The 17,025-nt window shown below is 40.7% G+C and overlaps 1 protein-coding gene and 2 long non-coding RNA genes across 6 annotated transcripts in view; 2 read left to right on the top strand and 1 right to left on the bottom strand.

Moving 5' to 3' along the window:
- LOC139355914 (uncharacterized) overlaps positions 1 to 5,824 on the top strand; it is a 41,770-nt gene extending 35,946 nt beyond the window's left edge. Inside the window, exon 4 of the long non-coding RNA XR_011607216.1 lies at positions 5,748 to 5,824. This is a non-coding gene — a long non-coding RNA (uncharacterized lncRNA). The remainder of the gene's footprint in view (positions 1 to 5,747) is intronic.
- On the bottom strand, positions 918 to 15,175 carry LOC139355913 (uncharacterized). Its single transcript, XR_011607213.1, has 3 exons — positions 15,048 to 15,175; positions 5,767 to 5,913; positions 918 to 2,104 (listed from the first exon to the last, which is right to left on the bottom strand). It is a non-coding gene; the product is annotated as an uncharacterized lncRNA (long non-coding RNA).
- LOC105491113 (tumor suppressor candidate 3) overlaps positions 14,647 to 17,025 on the top strand; it is a 209,442-nt gene continuing 207,063 nt past the window's right edge. For 2 of the 4 annotated variants that reach the window (XM_011757271.3, XM_071068611.1), the window contains exon 1: positions 14,805 to 15,128. In XM_011757271.3, coding sequence (XP_011755573.1) covers positions 14,991 to 15,128 — 138 coding nt within the window. In that variant the 5' untranslated portion in view covers positions 14,805 to 14,990. Of the gene's footprint in view, positions 15,129 to 17,025 lie in introns of all 4 variants that reach the window. The other 2 variants (XM_071068610.1, XM_071068609.1) reach the window with 2 other exon arrangements.

Genomic DNA, 17,025 nt, shown 5'->3' with positions numbered 1-17,025 from the left:
CATAAACTCAGAGGGTTTGAGTAAACTCATATTAAAGCCTACATATTTTTTCTTAAATAAATAATAGACCACGTGGAAGTGATATCCAATATTAATATTTAGAGGAAGTTTATTTGAGATTTAAAGTCTCAAAGAGGATAATTGGTGCTTGGATAATTGTGACCATGTGTGACTTCCTTGTTCCTTTTATATTTTGCAGGTAGCTAAAGATAAAAATAGACCCAATGGAGAACCTATTTTTATACACCCAAACCTAAAGTTGATGCTATGGTAAAACTTTTTTCACTGTCATTCTCTCATGAGTGCATAGTGAAGTTTTGCAGACATGCTATAATATGTGCTATTACAACAGATTAAATATAGAAAGAGATCCCAGAATACAGTTGTCTTTTATTAAGCGAGACACTGGCAAAAATGTAAAACAATGTCACTCTTCTGTAACAGTGAAATGGTAAAAGACTAACACAGTTAACTAAATTTTAGACTCAAAGGGGGGGCCTCTGGCCTCTGCTCATGCTTGCCCAGACATTAGAATAATTTTAGAACATTGAAAGATGACATAGGAACAAAAGCCTGAAACTGTTGAAACTAACTCTCAAGATAAAAGATGAAGTATGTATACTAGAGTTTGTTAAAGATGTGAAGGAACAAGGAGACCATTAGCCAGAAAGAAAGAGATTTCACAACTTTTCCTACACTCCCTGCTGGTGCCCAGATATGTATGCCTTTCTTGGCCACTTGATCTTTGACCCTTCTTTTCCTCTACACCTAAGTAAAACTGTACAAAGCATACAAACACTATGATAATACTTCAGGATGCTAGTGACATCTTCCTGGTTTGCTGTCTCTCTGAGATAAAGTTGTTTTCCTTGCTTCAGCTCCTTGTTTCTTGACTTTATTGGCTGTGGTAAGGTGAGCAGAACAAGTTTGGATTTCTGTTAAATTCTTACAAGTTTGTTTTAAATAAAAATGTTATTTATGTTAACAAGCAATAGGCCTATTATTATTTTTAAATAAGTTGCTTAATTGTTCTCAGTTTTAATGTGTAATATGGCAAATATTGATAGATATATCTCACATAAACAAAAGCTCTTTGGGTCCTCATTAATTTTCAAGAGTGTAAAGTGGTCCTGAGAACAAAAAAGTTTGAGAACTGCTGGAGTAGATCACTGATTTTCCCATGACAGGGCTAGGCAAAAAATCCAGAAAGAGAGCTCATGGTGGTTGGAGGATTCTGTGAAGACTTGTGGAGAAACAGACACTCACGCTGGGTCTTCAATGATAAGGAGGATGTTAGCAATGTAGAATGGAAAAGACCTCTAAGTCAGGAAGCCAGCAAGAGCAGAGACACAGGTGAGAAAGTGTGGGCTGGGGTAAAGAGCTTGGATCAGTTTGGCCATAATGGGGGAAAAAGTAGTCACAAAGTATGTAAGAAAAGAAACAAGAGACAGGTTGGGAAGAGAAAAACTGGAAAGCAGAACTGGTGTTTAGATATAATTATTTTGGCTGTAGGGAGACAGTGAAGGTTTTCAAGCAGGTGGTAGTAGGGTGAAATAAATGTAATTCCGCTTGTGGGAAATTCATCTTGATAATGATTACATCCTATACAGAGGGAAACTAGTAAAGATTTTCTCATAGGCATGTGATATGGTTTGGCTGTGTCCCCACCCAAATCCCATCTTGAATTATAGCTCCCATAATACCCCCATGTTGTGGGAGGCACCCAGTGGGAGGTAATTTAATCATGGGGGCAGTTTCCCCCATGCTGTTCTCCTGGTAGTGAATAAGTCTCAGGAGATCTGATCATTTTATGATGGGCTTCCCCTTTTGCTTGGCTCTCATTCTCTCTTGTCTGCCGCCATGTAAGATGTGCCTTTCACCTTCTGCCATGATTGTGAGGCCTCTCCAGTTACTTGGAAATGTGAGTCCATTAAACCTCTTTTTCTTTATGAGTTACCCAGTCTCAGGTATGTCTTCATCAGCAGCATGAGACTAGACTAATACAGAGTCCATATATAAAATGATAAGGACCAGCACGAAAGTTTCTGGGTTTGAAGTCTGAATGATGAGGGAGACTGGGGATATTATTCAGAAAAACAACCCTCTGCAAGGATGAGAAGAAAAGATAAACCCATAATGATTAGAAATCACCATTTGATGTTGAAGAGGTTTCTAGATCATAAATACTGAAGGACATTTTAAAGTATTAAGTGTATTTTTGTCATATTCAAATTTTGTCGTAAATTCATGGCAAAGTGCATGAAAAATAGAAACGTTTGAATAATTGATTAATCAGAATTCTTCATTTTCAACCATGCTAGTTAACAAAAAGTTTACTATAATTTGCACATTGGCATGCACTGCTTAGCTGTCACACTTAAAATAATAGTTCTTGTTGACTTAAATTGTTACTTCACACATTATGAATTCTTTTCTATGTGCAGCTTGAATACTTATTGATTTATTTAGAGACAAAGTCTCACTCTGTCACCCAGGCTGGAGTACAGTGGAATAATCTTGGCTCACTACAACCTCCATCTCCCAGGTTTAAGCAATTCTTCTTCCTCCACCTCCCTAGTAGCTGGGATTACAGGTGCCTGGCACCACACCCAGCTAATTTTTCTATTTTTAGTAGAGATGGGGTTTTGCCATGCTGTCCAGGCTGGTCTCAAACTCCTGACGTTACATGATCCACCTGCCCCGGCCTCCCAAAGTGCTGGGATTACAGGTGTGAGTCACTGTGCCCGGCCTTGAATATTTCTTTTTAAAAAACATTTTTGTATTTATAAAATTAATTTAAACTTTGATTTTTATTTTTTGGAGAGATAGAGTCTCACTATGTTCATTAGGCTGTTCTCAAATGCCTGGCCTCAAAGGAACCTCCCCTGTTGGCCTCCCAAAGTGCTAGGATTATAGGAGCGAGCAACTGCACCCGGCCTACAGCTCGAATACTTCTGGAGCTCACTTTATTCTCAGTGGGAAAGGCACTGTATACAGTAACTGAGCACTAGTTACTGATTATCATTAGACAAAATAAATTCTTCACTTAAAATGCTTTTTCTGTCAGTTTTAAACATTCCATGTACATTCTCCTCTTCCTCTAGCCATATTCATTTGTATACACTTTGTAATGAGTAAAACAATTTTTTAGTAATAAAACCAATATAGATGAAATCCCATTAGCTAATAATTTGGTGTACTTTAAATAGAGCTTTTTGGTAAGTCCTGATTTTAGCACAGATAAATATTCTTTGACATATTTCCTTATAAAGAATTTAGTCCCTGAAATAGATGATGAACTGTTACAGGAAACCAGCTGGATTTGTTGTAATTCTTTACCAATAAAACATAATGATTAATTATAATTTCAATTAAACACAATTTTGTTACTATAAAAAAATACACATTCTTAGCTCAGCATTTGTGATGTTTGAAAAAAACTATCCATTTATTTCCTTGGAAATGACAAGGTTAAAATTAAAATGAACATTTATTCAGTGAAACAAAATTATTGGCATGCAAGTTATTACCTCATTTGGTGAGTTCAGGAAATGAATTAAGAAAGCTGTGTATTTGAAGATTCAGTATATAGTTTACTCATTAATTTTAAAAGTTCAATTTAAACTTTTTATATAATTCAAAAGAGAATAATTGAAAGGAAGCCAAGTAAGTTGAATCGGTCAATGGTACCCTAACAAATTACAGCATTTTTAAACCTTGAGAAGCACAACTTCAAATACACTGTGAAGTATTCTGCAGCAAACTGCTATCTGTCCAAGTTCACACAATTTATTTGACCTAATAAGGCTAGCAAAATTATCTCTGCTGTTCACCTGGCTTCACAGCTACCTTTCCAGTGTTTTCCTGGCTTCTGTAGAACACGTCTTCAATTATTTCCAGAATCTCAGAGATACTCCCTGCATACTCCTGTGACCCTCTTGGATTCTTTTTTTATTTTTTAAAAATTGCTACAGATTGCTTGAATTAAATAGCTTCAATCATTTGTCCATATCCCTACCTTCCCTCTATATAATTTCATTAAGATAAGGTGAATTTTCTTAGTGAGTCTAGGAAAACTCTGGATGCATTATGCCAAAAAGCAGTCAGACCTTGAACTTTGACCTGAGAGCATCTGATATAACAGAATTTAAGACAATAATGTCCTCTACCTTACTCTTTCATTACTCCTCTCTCACCCCAGTTAATAGCCAATGAACAGTTCTTTGAAATTACATTTCTTAGCCCTACCACCTACTCCACTGACCTTTCCTGATACATAGAACGTGCTAAACAAGTAAGTGACATACTGTTTGTTTGAGATAACCAAATGATCAATATAACCAAATCACATGCTGTTTTTTCTTTCTGAAAATATGCAAAGCACAAACACAAGTTCTAAAATGCAATCACACAGGTGCATGCTTTTCAGTACCATAATTCCATTTAGTAAATCTTTTACTAAGCGGTTCCTTAATACTGTGTTTCAAATGTAAATTTACATTGACTTTGATAGAAATTCTAGGGCAGAAATCAAACAATAATGAAAAGATCATATGCAAGGCTTTTGATAAATGCTACTAAATTATATGAAAAAAGGGCAAAGTTAATGTAATATGGAAAATGGCATTAAGTTGAGATTTAACAATATTATTACAGTACTTTAATTACTGTTGATTACATAGACATAGCTATTTGAAATTTCACTTAAGATACAGTTTAAAAATAATTGAATGAAATTTATTGTAATATACAAAATCAGTTTTGCTTTAGAATATTTCTAGAAAACAGTCATTATAGAAAATTTGCTTTAAATAGCCAACTGTTTGAAAAATACTAACATTACTTAGACAGATGTACTATCTAGCATATCAATATGTTTAGAAAAATGACTAGGATTAAATATAAATGCATAATATTTCTAGGCATTGGTTTTCTGTGTTTTTGGAGCCTTCAGGATTTTCCTTTTATAATGTCCTCTGTAGAATACAGGTTGCCATATATATAGTAGTTCTGTGAAAAAGTTTTCTACATTCCTGTATTACATCTTATACGGTACTTGGAATATGGGGCTGAAGTCTCCGCTTACACCTTTGCTCTCCACAGAGCAGCTATAAGGACACTTTGACAAGTCACTGATCTGCTTGCTTCTCTAAAGGAAACACGCTGAATATCTGTGCATTTTCTCAGATGAGGACTTGGCTTATCATTTCTTTCTTGCCCCTACTCCTGGATTTACCCTAACGTCTGGCGTAGTGGATAAGTTCATGTCTGAAATTTGGTTAAATATTTGTAGAACAGGTACTATCTTATAATGGGAGTTGATATGTAGCATTTACAATGTGTTAGATGCTGAAGACTTTGTGTGTATTCGCGTGTTTCATCTTCATGGTACCATTATTATCCTCATTTTACAAATAAAGAAACTGAGGCACAGAGACATGAAATAATCTGCCCGAGGTCACACAGCTGGTAAGAGACAGAGCAAGGAGTGCAGCTCCAGGGTTCATGCTTCCAAACACTCTAATGATTAGAGCAGGGGCTAAACAGACAAATCAATCATGGTTCCTCTCTTCAAAGTGTTTATCATTCATCAGGAGGGAAACAAACATATTTTCAATGTAATAGTAAATGCTCATAATAATACTAGTACATATTAAGAGTGTATCTATTCTGAGGTTTGTAATAAGTTTTTTATATGTATGGTTTAATTTCATCCTCACAAGAGTCTTCTGACTTTTTAAAATTAGGAAATAAAGATAATTTTACCCAACGTGAGGAAGAACTGATCAGCTCCTGACCGTAAACTCACTCCTTGTGTACGTCTGTGTCCTTAATCTTCTTGGCGTGTGATGACGAACCTTGGGTGTCACTCAGGAAAACGTTGCTTCAGTGTGACCTTCTGGGGACATTCCACTGGAAGAGGGAAGAAAGCCTTAGGTGAGCATGTGTATAACTCCGGTAAACACACTGTGTTTGCTTACCTCCTGGGTGCTAGTAGGCCACTGTGCATGTGGGCAGCTTACCCTAAGGGAAGAATCAAGGGAAAGAAGGTTAAGTTGCCAGAAGCAGGCCAGCAAATAAAATCCTAGGTTCAAAGTCAAAGGGGCATTAGACCTCCAAGATGCCTGCCTGGGCCTCTCCCAGGTCTACTTTCCTTTCACTCCTGCTCTAAACCTGTTTGTTTGTTTATTTATTTATTTATTTATTTATTTATTTATTTTTTTTTGTGAGACGGAGTCTAGCTCTGTTGCCCAGGCTGGAGTGCAGTGGCCGGATCTCGGCTCACTGCAAGCCCCGCCTCCCGGATTCACGCCATTCTCCTGCCTCAGCCTCCTGAGTAGCTGGGAGTACAGGCGCCCGCCACCTCGCCCGGCTAGTTTTTCTGTATTTTAGTAGAGACGGGGTTTCACCGTGTCAGCCAGGATGGTCTCGATCTCCTGAACTCGTGATCCGCCCGTCTCGGCCTCCCAAAGTGCTGGGATTACAGGCTTGAGCCACCGCGCCCGGCCTATTTATTTATTTAGAGACAGAGTCTTGCTCTTTCCCCCAGGCTGGAGTACAATTATTTATTTAGAGACAGAGTCTTGCTCTTTCCCCCAGGCTGGAGTACAATGGCGCTCATTGCAACCTACATCTCCTGGGTTAAAGCAATTCACGTGCCTCAGCTTCCCACGTAGCTGGGATTACAGGCACCCGCCACAGTGCCTGGCTAATTTTTGTGTTTTTAGTAGAGACAGGGTTTTGCCATGTTGGCCAGTTTGGTCTCGAACTCCTGACCTCAGGTGATCCACCCTCCTTGGCCTCCCAAAGTGCTAGGATTACAGGCATGATCCACGGTGCCCGGCCTAAAGCTTTTTAATAAATGTTCGCTCCTCCCTTAAAACTTGCCTTGGTCCTTTCTTCTGCCTTATGTCCCTCAGTTGAATGCCCCTCATGCTCTCTTCTGAGAAGGCAAGAATTGAGGTTGTTGCAGACCTGTATGAATTTGCGGCAGGTAACTCAGTTAACCTCCACTATTAATGTATTTTGGTGCCATGTAACTTGGATACCTTCTGCCTGTAACATTTCCTCTATGTTTTCTGAAATGTAAGGTATACTTTCTGACTGGTGAAATTTCCTAGAGATAATTTGGAATTGTACTGACTACTTGCGGAACCTTTGACATTAGCAAGATGTTCATTTGATAGTTACCATCAAAGAAAAAGGAAAGAAACTGTCATGAAACTGTGCTTTCTATAAAAGAAATTATTTTATTTCAGGTACAAGATGCCATTTCCATTTTGCTTCAGGGTCCAATAATCCCTGACTTTTTAATTATATGGCTTGATAAAATTGTCAATGACTTCCTCTTTTTTGTGTGTGTATATGTCAAATGCACCTAAATTTTCTTTCTTTTCATTGCAGATAGGAGATAACTAGCTTAGTATAGTGATTTTTTTTTTTTGTTTTTTTTTTTTGAGACAGAGTCTCTCTCTGTCGCCTAGGCTGAAGTTCAGTGGTGCCATCTTGGCTCACTGCAAGCTTTGCCTCCCGGGTTCATGCCATTCTCCTGCCTCAGCCTCCGGAGTAGCTGGGACTACAGGCACTCGCCACCACGCCCGGCTAATTTTTTGTATTTTTTTTGAATAGAAACAGGGTTTCACCGTGTTAGCCAGGATGGTCTCGCCCTCCTGACCTCGTGATCTGCCTGCCTCGGCCTCCCAAAGTGCTGGAATTACAGGCGTGAGCCACCGCGCCCAGCCAATTTAATATTTATCTGAACTTGGCTCCTTTTTACTTATTTTTTCTGTTTCTGTTCCTCTGCCCCTCTTTTTCTGGGACTTGGGAAATTTTAAAGAATAACAGATCAAAAAATTCATTTTCTTGGTATACACGAACTCTGGGAATAACTAGCATAAACATTCAAATTGCTTAAAAAAAGAAAAATAGTGTGTTTCATTTACTTTGTAATTGCGGAAGCTGAGAAGTACATTATGTAAATCAAAGAAAATGAGGCAAGTCTCAATCATTTTAGGAGGTTTATTTGCCAAAGTTAAGGATGAGCCCAGGAAAGACCATAGATCCACAGGAAAAACTGTGGTCCATGTTTTTCTGAAGAGGGTCTGGGAACCTCAATATTTAAAGGAAAAAAGGCAGGTATTGGGGAGAGAGTAAGAAATTTAAAAAGGGTGTGGGCAGATATGAGATAAAAGTTTGCATTTTTTGAGTCTTTGATTAGCTTTTCACAATTTGCATGTGATGGGGTGATACGGTTTGGTTCTGTGTCCCCACCTAACCCTCATCTTGTAGCTCCCATAATTCCCACGTGTCATGGGAGGGACCCAGTGGGAGAAAGTTGAATCATGGGGGCAGGTCTTTTTTGTGCTGTTATTGTGATAGTGAATAAGTCTTATGAGATCTGATGGTTTTTAGGGACAGAGTTTCGCTCTTGTTGCACAGGCTGGAGTGCAATGGTGTGATCTCCACTGACTGCAACCTCTGCCTCCTGGGTTCTGGCGATTCTCCTGCCTCCACCTCTTGAGTAGCTGGGATTACAGGTGCCTGTCACCAGGCCCAGCTAATTTTTGTATTTTTAGTAGAGACAAGGTATTGCCATGTTGCCCAGGCTAGTCTTGAACTCCTGACCTATAGTAATCCCCTGCCTTGGCCTCCCAAAGTGCTGGGATTACAGGCATGAGCCACCATGCCCAGACCAATCTGATAGTTTTAAAAATGGGAGTTTCTCTGTACAAGTTCTCTTTCTTTGTGTGCCACCATCCACGTAAGATGTGACTTCCTCCTCCTTCTGCCATAATTGTGAGGCCTCCCAGCCACATGGAAGTGTAAGTCCATTTTTCTTCCTAGTCTTGGGTATATCTTTATCAGCAGCATGAAAATTGATTAACAGAGAGGGGTAGAGGAATAGTCACTTATGCTTTTGTCTAGCTCAGTGAATCTGCATTTTTACATAACCTTAATACAGGGCAGAAGAAGCAATCAGATATCCATTTGTCTCAGGGGAACAGAGGGATGACTTTGAGTTCTGTCCCTTGTTCAGTACCTGTGAAGATAAACTATCAATTTACATTGTTAGGGTGAAATTCAATAGAATGGTTTTAGGGTAAAGATCTTAAGGCCTACAAGGAATTTCCTTGTGGACAGCTTGTGAGGGAGGTATTTTACCTTTGTTGCTGTCTTATTTAGGAACTATAAGAGTTAAAGAAGGGAGAAACACAAAAAGCAGCTCAACAGTCAAAGGTAGGTTTATTTTGGAAAATAAATCTGAGAGGGGCTTCTGGCCAGCTTCAGTCAGGAGCACTGTCTCCTACAGGCTAAGAGTATTTAAGGGTTCACGGTGAGAGAAGGCTCGGAATGTTTCTGTGTGGAGAAGTTTGTTGCGGGGTTGGAATGTCTCCTGCCAGACGGGAGGTTATTTGAGTGCAGTTTGAACATTCAGCAGTCTATGAGTGGTTGAAGTATGGCTGCTGGGATTGGCCAACACTCAGCTGTTGTTACATGTGCAGATTAAGTGAGGTTTCAATTTTGTCTATTAAGCTAGTTTACAGTTCATCCACAAGGACTCAAATATAGGAGTATGGAGTCCTTCTCAGGCCATATTTAGTTTGCTTTAACATTTCTGAAATTGGTGTCATGTGTTAAGTAAATTATCACTCTTTCTATGATAACTTTTTAAAAATATAAAAACATACTCAAATAAATAGAATGACATATAGCAGGTTAGATTCTGGAAAATAATTCTTGTAAACCCATTGAGACTGTATGGGTCTTGGAAAATCTTTGTGCACTCCAGTTTGAAGGCTTATGTTTTAAAGCAAGGATCAGGAATTTGGGTTAGCTGTAAATCACTTTCAAGAGTTTGGACCTCCTTTTGAACCTAGTAGAGTGTCACTGACGATCTTTGGAATAAGGAGAGTGACATGATTACTGCTGTTCTTTAGGGAATAAACAGAGAATGGGTGGAATCATCCATTCATTCAATAAGTGCTGTACTCTGGGTAGTGTGGACCAAAAGGTGTAGAAAACAGGGTCTCTACCATCCTAGAGCTTACGTTCTAATGAGAAAAGACAAACAATTATAGGGCAGAGGAAGCAATCAGATATACATTTGTCTCAGGTGAACAGAGGGATGACTTTGAGTCAGCTAGTGATGGATGCTATTGAAAACATAAAGCAGGCACTATTCTTGACAGAATGAATACATACCCCGTGTCCCATGGAGTTTACATCCTAACGGGGAAAGACTAGAAATAAATGAAACAGTAGGATAATGTCAGGAAATGATAATAGCAATACTATGAAAAGTTAAGGAGTGTGTATGTCAAGGGTAAGGAGTTCATTTTTAAGACAGGGAGGTTTGGGAAACTAGGAGATGACAGGTTGGGAGATCAGAGCCTTGACCTGAATAAAGTGATGAAATACACCATGGGAACATCTATCTTGGTCAAACTTGTCCAACTCGTGGTCTGTGAGCTGCATGCAACCCAGGACAGTCTTGAATGTGGCCCAACACAAATTCATAAACTGTTTGAAAACATGAGTTTTTTTGCAATTTTTTTTAAAGTTCATCAGCTAACATTAGTGTTAATAAGTGTATTTTATATGTGGCCCACAACAATTCTTCTTCCATTGTGCCCCAGGGAAGCCAAAAGATTGGACATTACTGATCTAGGTGAAAAGGGTTCCAACAAAGGGAACAGCAGTACAAAGTGTAGAGAAAGCGTATGCACGGCATATTTGGGAAAGCAAGACAGCTAGCCTTGCTGGAGCAGTATGAGAAAGCAGAAGAAAAATAGGAAATGATGTTGGGAGAGGTAGCCTGGTAGAAGGTGATGTAAAGTCCTGAGGGCATGGAAGATTTTGCATTTGCTGGTGAGGAAAGAGATGATACTTTACACTGATTTATGTATTAAAAGGATCACACCAGACACTTTACCAAGAAAAGAATGCAAGAGGGCTGGGCACAGTGGCTCACGCCTGTAATTCCAGCACTTTGGGAGGCCGAGGTGGGTGGATCACCTGAGGTCAGGAGTTCGAGACCAGCCTGGCCAACATTGTGACACCCCATCTCTAGTAAAAATCCAAAAATTAGCTGGGTGTGGTGGTGGGTGCCTATAGTCCCAGCTACTTGGAAGGCTGAGGCAGGAGAATAGCTTGAACCCGGGAGGTGGAGGTTGCCATAAGCCGAGATTGTGCCATTGCACTCCAGCCTGGGTGATAGAGCAAGACTCCGTCTCACAAAAAAAAAAAAAAAAAAAAAAAAGAGGAATGCATGAAGGCAGGATTAAGGAGTCTTGGATTATGCCTGTATGGGAGGATGGTGAGGTTGTAAGTGAGGACTAAGCTCTGATTTTCTATCTTGCCCAAATTTCTTCTAAGGGATCTGGGGAGTCATGCCCTACAAACCATAAATTCTCATCAGATGGATTTTATTTGACCCTATATATCATGACTGACTTTTCAGTCTGACTATGGCATAATAGTATGAGACAAGGAAAAAGAAAATATTTCCTTGCCATACCTTGAAATTGCCCTGCAAAGTCTCTTGTGGGAAAAATCCACATTCTACACAGAATCCCCTTCTCCCTTTGTTTTTCTTCCTTTGCAGATCCAGTAAGATAATCAGCTAAGAGCCAGGCACCCTTTCAGGTCTGATAAGAAACATGTTACAACCTGCTGTCTCTCTCTGAAGTCTGCTATCTGAGATTCCTCTGCACAATAAACCTTGGTCTCCACAATCCTTTACCTTAACCTAAACGTTCCTTTCCATTGGTCCCGGGTTTTCAGATAAACTCAACCAATTGTCAGTCAGAAAATGTTTAATTTTATCTATAGCCTGCAAGCCACACTCCACCGTGCTTTAAGTTGTCCTGCCTTTCTGAACCAAACCAATGCATTTCTTAAATGTATTTGATTGATGTCTCATGCCTCTCTAAAATACATAAAACCAAGCTGTACCCCGACCACCTCGGGCACATGTTCTCAGGACCTCCTGAGGCTGTGTCACTGGTCATGGTCACTCATATTTGGCTCAGAATAAATCTCTTCAAATATTTTACAGAGTTTGACTCTTGTCATCAACATAAGTCAGGGAAGGAGGGTCAACTAACAATGACATCTCATGTGTTTCTAATGAATGCTAGAGTTACAAAATGGGAAATAGAAAACAAATTCCCAGGACCTTGTAGAGGGAGCGTAACTTGGAAACTGAATATAAAGGCAGCATGTTTGGGGAGAATGGGAAAATGGAAGACAGCTCCGAAGCTCTGAAAATTGGTAATTAGAAGGATGGAAGTACCATTGTTTACAATAAAGAAATTGCGACAAGTTGGGGAGAGAAAGGAGAGAAAGATGATGAGTTGTGATTATGTTGAGTATATCTAGATGTCAGTATTTTACTCATAAAGATCATAAATTTACTTGTCTCCAAACAGACAGAAGTTGACGCCAGTTTTATGTCTCAAGGAAAAAGTGAGGAGCCATTCTTTTGGGAGTATTAGAGCAAAAATACACAAGAGGTAATTAGCTTGGGGTGGTTGTGTACCTGGAGCTCTTATGTAAGCACATAGGAACTTATCTTGGAAACGGTTCTTGTAACTGACTTATTAAAAAACTCACGAGCATCAGGGAATCACAAACAGCCAACAGGATGACTGCTTATACAACTAGGGACCTCCCATCAGACCCCAGTCATATAGGTAAATGCCTTATTACACCGTGACCAAGTAAGGGAAACGTAGCTGTAGCCAATCAGGTAATTTCCTTACTTTGTTTCTATGTTTAGTCTATTGAAGCTTATTCTCAGGCCACTGGAGCTGAGCTTTCTGAACGCTTCTGGTTCAGAGTGCTAGAGGTTTATGAATTGTTCTTTGCTGAAATAAGGTGTAAAGTTTATTTTGTCTAAAGGTTTTCTTTTAACAGGAGTGATAATTCGGGCAAAATGTTCACATAATAGTGAGAAATGAAAAGCCTGCAATATAGAAAAGTGAGATGTATTTGTAAACTTCTTTAACAAAGGCATCCTAGCATAAGCATGGCTGTAGAGCCAGACTGTCAATGTTCGAATTCTTTCTGGGCCTTAATTTCTTTATCTGAAAATGGTTACAATGAACCTAGGTGATAGGGTTGTTGTGGAGCAAGCGTTCTTAATCTGGAGTCCACACAATTTCAGCATCTGTGAACTTTGTATTGAAAAAATTGTAACTGTATGTCTATTAACCTCAACAGTTTCAGTTTTCAATTACAAAGGCAGGCAACAAACCACAGTAGTATTAACAGTACCTACAGGTTTGTTTCCTATAGAAATTAAAGATATTGTCATACTCAGTAAGTTGTTGCAGATATCTCGAACCATTATATGTATATATTCCTTAAGTTTTATATATATATAATATTTTTATATTCTACATATATTTTTGGAGACAGTGTTTTGCTGTCTCCCGGGCTGGAGTGCGGTGGCATGATCAGAACTCACTGTAACCTGAAACTCCTGGTCTCCAATGATCCTTCCAGACTCAGTCTTGGAATAGCTAGGACTACAGGTACTCCCCACCATATCCAGCTGTTAATTTTTTTTCTTTTTTTTCCTAAAGACAAGGTCTATGGTGCCCAGGCTGCTCTCCAACTGTTGAACACAAGCAAGTCTCCTGCATAGGTCTCCCAAAGCATTGGGTTTACAGGTGTAAGCCACTGTGCCTGGCTAATCCTATATATTTAATTTCATGCATTTAGAAATATGTGCTATTTTAAGACTGCATGTATAGGTTTTATTACATTACCAAAGGTGTTCATGGCACAAGTGAAGAAATCTTTAGGAGAGTAATAAAAACCATGATGCATTAGAACAGATCAGGCCCGGTATCAAACGTTCAACATACAGTCTGCTGCTGCTGTGGTTCCTTTTTTTTTTTTTTTTTTTTTTTTTTTTTTTTTTTTGAGAGGGAGTCTTACTCTGTCTCCCAGGCTGGAGTGCAGTGGCGTGATCTCGGCTCACTGCAACCTCTGCCTTCCGGGTTTATGCCATTCTCCTGCCTCAGCCTCCCAAGTAGCTGGAACTACAGGCGCTCCACCATGCCTGGCTATTTTTGTATTTTTAGTAGTAATGGGGTTTCCCCATGTTCGCCAGGCTGGTCTCGACCTCCTGACCTCAGGTGATCCACCTGCCTTAGCCTCCCAAAGTGCTGGGATTACAGGCATGAACCACCATGCCCAGTCTGCTATGGTTCTTAAAATATTCAGAGAATAAAAATTGAAGTAAGGCTATTCGTTTTTATATTAAAAGTACCTAGTACAGTGTTCCGTACTTATGCATTCCCTGGATGCTGAATGAGTCACTAAATGAATGGAGTCTAGGCTGTGCCTCAGGCCTTCCAGTTGGGGCTGGAAGAGTTGTGAAGTTCTGAGACGGCTTCTGTGCATCGGGGGGCTCTGGAGTATGTTAGAAGGTTTCGCAGGGCTCTGGAGGAGAAGAGCTGTGTTCCTAATCACGATCACAATGGGAATGCAGATTGCAGGGGACTGCAGGGGCCAGGTTCTCATTCCCCAAAGCTTCCCCTTCATCATCCAAGAAGGCACTCAGGTCTGTCTGTGCAAGGCCCCAGGTAAAGTGCTGGGCTACCCAGTAATTGGGTTCGGTAGCAGGATGGCCTCAGATTGAGGTCACAGGGCCAAAGGACCGCCCCTCTCCCCAGCGTGGGTTCAGGAAAGACAGGCTCCAGGCGGGAGCACACGCCGCGCCCCTGGAGCCCTGCTCCCTCGCCACGCCCACTTCCTGCCCCCATCCCGCGCCTTTCCAGGTCTTCTCCCGGTGAACCGGATGCTCTGTCAGTCTCCTCCTCTGCGTCCTCGGCCGCGGCCCGTGTCCCTAGCAAAGCCGCTGCCACCCCGGAGGGCCCAGCCAGTGGGCTCCCGGAGGCTGGCCGGGCAGGCGTGGTGCGCGGTAGGAGCTGGGCGCGCACGGCTACCGCGCGTGGAGGAGACACTGCCCTGCCGCGATGGGGGCCCGGGGCGCTCCTTCACGCCGTAGGCAGGCGGGGCGGCGGCTGCGGTACCTGCCCACCGGGAGCTTTCCCTTCCTTCTGCTGCTGCTGCTGCTCTGCATCCAGCTCGGGGGAGGACAGAAGAAAAAGGAGGTAGAATGGATCCCCTTGGCCTTCCCCTGTGGGCGGGGGCGGGCCGGGGTGGGCCGCGTTGCCAGGCAGCCCTGCCGTGTTGCTAGGCAGCCTGGCCGCCGGCGTGGGCGGTGCCGGCGCTGGGGCGGGAGCCGCGTGGGTGGGAGGCCCTGGGGCCTTTCCGGGACGTGGAGTTAGCAGGGTTCTGACTTGAAAAACCACGGCAAAGCGTGCACTTGACTCTGCTTCTGAGCTTCTCACACCTTTCAGATCCTGGACGCTTTTATTCCCAGCTGGAAACCCAGCTTGGAGCAATTGTGTCACTAAAAGGGGTGTGTTGGATGTGAAAATACCCTTTAGAAGTATTTATAAGCCTGCAGGGACTATTTGTTCCTTGTTTTCTTACTCTGTTCTCTTCATTACCCATTTCAAGAAGCAACAGAACCTGTCCAGAGTGTGTTTTAAGTTACTCTGTATGTTTTTCTTTATGTTGAACTCGGTGTGTACTTGTGAGAATAAGCCTACATTATTTATTTTATGCAAGTACAACAGAACATATTGAGAGTGTGTTTTAAGTTGTCCTGTATGTTTATTTTTCTTTATGTTGAACTCAGTGTATACTTGTGAAAATAACCTGACATTTATTTTATGCGGATTTATTTCTGAAGTTCATTCAATCTGATTTCAGTCTTAATCCAGCATTAACCTTGAAGAGGATGAGGTTTGAAGTGACTGTTTGTATTTAAAGTAGTTGTAGTGTTTGCAAGTTCCAGTTATCCGTAATGGATAGTTGATCTAGCTGCTTCAGCAAAAATAGTTATTTCGGGAATGTGACTAAGGTTTCTAATTGTGGACCATTTTGGTAAGAGTGCTCTGCTTATACAATTGAAGATAGTTTTTTCTGGTTAAGTTGTACACCCTTACAGGGCTCAAAATCTGAATTGGGTTTAAGATATTAACAAAATTTTGATAGCTGTGTAGAGACAGTGAAAAAATATCCTCATATGCTGAGTAATTCTGTTTCCCTTTCTCTTTATTCTTTGAAACAAATATTGTGCGTTCAATATTAACTAATGTACCTCTCTTCAGCTTTTAAATTTTAACATGAAAGTAGGCCATATGAAATTACTGGTGAAGTTCTGCTAAGGGATTTAGATAACCACTGTTAAATTGAAATTGTATTTACAAATATAAATTAATATATTTTTTAGCACTTGGTATTTGTATACCATATTCCAAGGGTTTTAGATTTAGTAGTTCACGAGAAAGGTAGAAAAGTGAAGAAAAAGTAGACAGCTTTTTCTGGATTACCAAAGCAAAGGGCAATAAAAGATGATGAAGAACTCCATAGAAATTGTGATGTTTTATCTCCTAGGAAGATCCCTAGGACCACGCCAGTTTTCTTTTGAAGGGTGTGAACCCCGAAGTATTTAAGACGGGCCTCAATTTTTTTTTTTTTGGTCAAGGTTAAGGATGCACTGGTGACACAGCCTCCGGGGGTCCTGATGGCATGTTCCCAAGGTGGTCAAGGTATAGCTGGCTTTTATACATTTTAGAGAGACATAATACACTGATCAATACATGTAAGATCTACATCGGTTTGATCTGGAAGGGTGGGACAAGTCAAAGGGGGAGGGGCTTCCAGGTCATTGGTAGGTTTACAAATTTTCTGATTGGCAGTTGGTTGAAAGAATTGTTACTAATAGAAAGGAATGTGGAGACCAAGGTTTTATTAGCCAGATGGAGCCTCCAGGTGGCAGGCTTCAGAGAGAGTAGATTGTAAATGTTTCTTATCAGACCTAAGGTCTGTGGTGTTGTTAATGCTGGTTGGCTTTTCCCGAATTCCAAAAAGAAGGAGGGTATAATGAGCATGTCTGGCCCACTTTTCCCATGGTAGCCTGAGGTGGTTTTTCTGGTA

Source organism: Macaca nemestrina, chromosome 8 (genome assembly GCF_043159975.1).
Source record: "Macaca nemestrina isolate mMacNem1 chromosome 8, mMacNem.hap1, whole genome shotgun sequence".
Classification (NCBI taxonomy): domain Eukaryota; kingdom Metazoa; phylum Chordata; class Mammalia; order Primates; family Cercopithecidae; genus Macaca; species Macaca nemestrina.
This window is presented reverse-complemented; position numbering and strand designations above follow the sequence as displayed.